This window comes from Tupaia chinensis, unplaced genomic scaffold (assembly GCF_000334495.1).
Source record: "Tupaia chinensis unplaced genomic scaffold, TupChi_1.0 Scaffold000054_1, whole genome shotgun sequence".
Taxonomy (NCBI): Eukaryota; Metazoa; Chordata; class Mammalia; order Scandentia; family Tupaiidae; genus Tupaia; species Tupaia belangeri.
The window spans coordinates 3570010-3574556 of NW_006159512.1; the positions used below are offsets into that span (position 1 = coordinate 3570010).

Genomic DNA, 4547 nt, shown 5'->3' on the forward strand with positions numbered 1-4547 from the left:
AGAGAGAGAGAGAGGGAAAGTGAGAAAGCAAGCCACCAGGTCCGAGACTCAAACCGTGGTTGGCCATGTGGGAGTCCAGTGCCCTTATCCACCACGCCACCTGCCGGCCCCAGACCTTCTGTTGTTTTCAAGCAAAAAGGCAAGAGGTCAGGTGTTTTTGCCATTTCTTTAGTCACTCATTCAGAGTTCATAAATTCAAGGTGTTTTAGAAGCACAGCTTCTTTTGCTGTTTCTTAACATTAACTCTGTCTTAAAACAAAACAGAAAAAACTGAGATCATGGTGGACATTATTATGAGTCCATCATGGCACATTTTCCTGCTTTGTGGCTTTGTGCATATGCAGCCTGGCAGTCCTCAAGCCCGCCCTCTCGGTAGAATAGCCATTAGTTGTATAGCAGAGGAACTGAATCCTTTGATGAATTGGAGCATGCTAAGTATTTTCCAGTGTGTGTCTATTATCCTGTTCTTGACCTGATTTTGAGACCTTGACTTCACTTTAGGTTTTAATGTCAATCACCTGGACATTGCTCCCCGCTATGCCAGCATTCTCATGGGGATCTCAAATGGAGTGGGAACCCTCTCTGGAATGGTCTGTCCTCTCATCGTTGGCGCAATGACCAAGCACAAGGTAAAGTCCCCTTGGTGGCTGTGGTTGCAGTGTCAGAGGACTGAAGCACAGCACAAACTGGAGATCTCAAGGCTCTAGCCCAGACTGTTCATCTGTTCATCTGTATGTCCTTGACTTTAGCTGAGTCCGCTGAACTTAGGTTTTCCTTTTCTTTCTTCTTTGTCTTCTGTTTTTTTTTTTTTTTTTTTAATCATTGCTTACTGATGGCAATGGGGCTATTTGCTGTTTCCTCAACTGGGAAATGAAAGTTGGGGGGAGAGAGACAAAAGCCATAGAGACAATTTAGAGGCATAAAGAAGAAACTGAGGCAATCAATTCAGGATAAATGAGTTACTCAAGATTGTTTTATAATTCTATGTGATTCAACTTTATGGCCCGTTTCCATCTGCCGCTTAGTGTGTTCCAGCATAAGAATATTAGCACTGTGGTACTTCCTTATAAGAAGAACACAAATAAGACATTAATGACCCTTCCTAAGAACCTCCAAGGGTGTGGTCCTCAGTTGGTACTTGAGCCTTTGTATATTTAGACTTGGTTGGTTAGCAGAAGAGGTTCCCATGATCCATCCAAATTTAACCATACAACACAGTATCTGTATCTCTGTCACTGGGAAGGTTTCAGGTTGCTGCTTTCTGCAAGTATGAATTTTCTTTTTGTTTCCTTTTTTTTTTTTTTTTAAGAGCTTTTTGCTATAGGGCATGTGCACTAGCCAGAAAGACAGAGAGACAGAGAGACAGAAAGCGAGAAATCACTGGGGGGATGGCCATGCCACAGTCCCTTCTCCTCCTTTCTCCTCTTGGGACCTTGGGCACACAAACACATGTGCCCAGTGTGAGTTTAAGCCACTGGGTCTGGGACACAAACCATGGTAGACTACATGGGAGTCCAGTGACATAGCCATTACACTAACTGCTGGTCCTGCAAGTATGAATTTTCTTGATATTATGGTGTTTTTACTGAACTATTTTCTTTTCTTTCTTTTTTATAAAAGAAGAAATTCTGCATTAGGGCACATGTGCTCGCCAGAGAGAGAGAGAATGAGAGAGATAGATGGAGACAGTGAGAAGAAAAGTGAGAAATCCCCCTTCCCAGGGAAGACGGCCACGCCACAATCCCTTCTTCTCTGTTGTCCTCCTGGGATCTTGGGCATGCACTCACATGCACCTGGCATGAGTTTCAAGTCACCAGGTCCGGGATTCAAACCATGGTCAGCCATGTGGGAGTCCAGTGATGTAACTGGTATGCCATCTGCTGACCCCATACCAAACTATTTTCATACTTTGCCTATTACAAAAAAAGACTTCAGGAATTCTTCCAGTTTCCTAAAGAAAGTATGAGATGACTTTTCCTACTTTTGAATAGAATAAGAACGGGGATATTGAGAATTTTATAGGTAGAAGATCCATTTCCCCCCCTCTCTGTTCATGAGGTGACCAAATTGGTAACTTGACTATTACATCCAAGATACTGTCATTCCCCAACTTCAAACACAAATTCTCACTATTTTTGGATTTATTGGTTTTTTTTTTTTATGTAGAAAATCCTATTATAAAGAATAAGCAATTGGTAGTCAAGAATGAGCACTTTAATGGTTAAAATTGTTAGGTATCCTACAGCAACCAAGAAAGATACCTCTATGTAAAATGCTCTGTTCCAAAAGCAGATTTAATTTAGCCTCCTATGTGAGAGAATACCCTGTTAGTATATTTTGAAGAGCTGGGAAATGGTGCTGCATGTACTTGGAAACATTTTTAAATGTTTTCAAATTAAAAACATTACACACAGTGAGAGGGAAAGTGAGAAATTGCCACCTAGGGGGATGGCCACATCACAATCTCTTCTCCTCCATTTTCCTCCAGGATCTTGGGCATGCCCACACATGTGCCCAGCATGAGTTTCAAGGCACTGGGTCTGGCATTTAAACTGTGGTTGGACATGTGGGAGTCCAGTGACATTATTACCATACCATCTGCTGGTCCCCACTTTCCTTTTTTAAATACACAAATTCTATTTGGATCCTTGATGTTGCTTCTTATTCTTATCCTCCCAAGAAGCACAGCATTCCTTGGGTTGGGCAAGTGCTTTTGTCCTGGTGGAGGCCTCCAGAATATATGGTAATCTCTAATTTTTGGTTAAAACGTTAATTGGTATTCTGCTTCCTTATGTAGACCCGTGAGGAATGGCAGAATGTGTTCCTCATAGCTGCCCTGGTGCACTACGGTGGTGTGATTTTCTATGGGGTCTTTGCGTCTGGAGAGAAACAAGAATGGGCTGACCCAGAAAACCTCTCAGAAGAGAAATGTGGAATCATTGACCAAGATGAATTAGCTGAGGAAACAGGACTCAACCATGAGAGTTTTACCAGTCCTGGAAAGAAGTCTTATGGAGCCACCACACAGAATTGTGAAGTCCAGAAGAAGGAATGGAGAGAACAGAGAGGAATGACCATTGATGAGGAAGAGCTGACATCCTACCAGAATGAGGAGGGGAACTTCTGAGATACAAATCTGAAGGGCACTTCCATCTACACTCTTAGAACCAGAAAGTATCCATACCTATTGCCTTCCTCATAGCCTGGGTTACCAGATGGCCAAATATGAGACACTGGAGGTAGGAGAGGGTGGAGAGATTTAATTAGCAACACAAAAAAGAGAAATATCTTGCAATGAAACTTAGGATGGAGCTTGCTCTCAGTTGATAAAATATTTAATATATATGTTGAATTAGCATTTGACCTTTCTTGCAAAGAACTGAACTTATTCAAAAAGAAATGATTTGAAAAATAAGGGAGACAATGCCATGTTGTTAAAAAAAAATGATGGAATAGGGATATTTGGCTTGGAGGAAAGTAAACGTAGTTGCTACTGCATCTCTGACAGCAGCCATGCTGAGGAGGGTTTCTTATTCTTAAAAAGATACCACTCCTGGTGGCCTAATGTTGTGCTAGGTGCTTTCTGAATGAACATTATCATTTAATCTCCACACCCCAGGACATACATTTCTTATTCCTGTTATACAACTAAGGAAATTCAATAATAAGAAGTTAATTTGCCCAAGGTCATCATGCCAGATCAGTGCAAGATTCATGTAGACTCACTTAGGTGGCATTTTCATGAAAGAACATTTCAGCTCAGTGTAGAGAAGGCATTTTTAATAACAAAAACTGAAACTGAAATGAGTTGTCTTGTGGGTAATGCCTTAGTTTGGCAGGAGTGGGGATGGAAAATTTGAATTGATGTGGTAGAGGAGATTCAAATACGGTATTAAGGATTCAAAGACCCTTAGGGTCTTATATTTTTCAAAGAGTCAAATGACTCTCGAATGTATAGTTTTTAAAATAATAAGGGTCACAGATTATATGAAAGATTTAAATAGGTTTAAAAAAAAAGAAAAGTTAAACAAGATAGTCAAACTTCCAGTAATCCAATGGTCAGAATGGCTGAAAAGAAGTAAAAGGATTGGCTATTAAATTCTGTATAATGTCAAGAATGCAGTTAAATAATGTCCCAAATTACTTATAAACCTTTATGACATTTAATAATTTAAAAAGTAGGTTCATGCTTTTTTGTTGTTGTTGTTGTTGAGATTTTTGCTGTAGGTGTGTGTGCTCGCTGGAGAGACAGAGAAACAGAAAGTACAAATCACCCCCAGGGGGGTTGGCCACACCTCAATACCTTCTCCTCCAGTCTCCTCTTAGGATTTTGGATACACATGCACACGTGCCCGGTGTGAGTTCGAACCTGTCAGGTCCAGGACTTGAACCACAGTCAACCATGTGGGAGTCCAATGGCGTAACCCTTACACCATCTGCTGGTTCTGATTCATTCATTTTTTTACAGTAAAACTCTCTTGAAAGAGTCCTCTGTTTAAAAAAAGTATGTCTTTAGCCCTTCTGCTGGTGATTATATTAAACAGTTT

General features: G+C 40.8%; 1 protein-coding gene across 1 annotated transcript in view; it reads left to right on the top strand.

The window, feature by feature from the left end:
- Nucleotides 1-4221, top strand: part of SLC17A8 (solute carrier family 17 member 8) — a 57944-nt gene extending 53723 nt beyond the window's left edge. The window contains exons 11-12 of the mRNA XM_006141381.3: nucleotides 502-629; nucleotides 2798-4221. Coding sequence (XP_006141443.1) covers nucleotides 502-629; nucleotides 2798-3127 — 458 coding nt within the window. The 3' untranslated portion in view covers nucleotides 3128-4221. The remainder of the gene's footprint in view (nucleotides 1-501; nucleotides 630-2797) is intronic.
- Nucleotides 4222-4547: the final 326 nt, after the last annotated feature.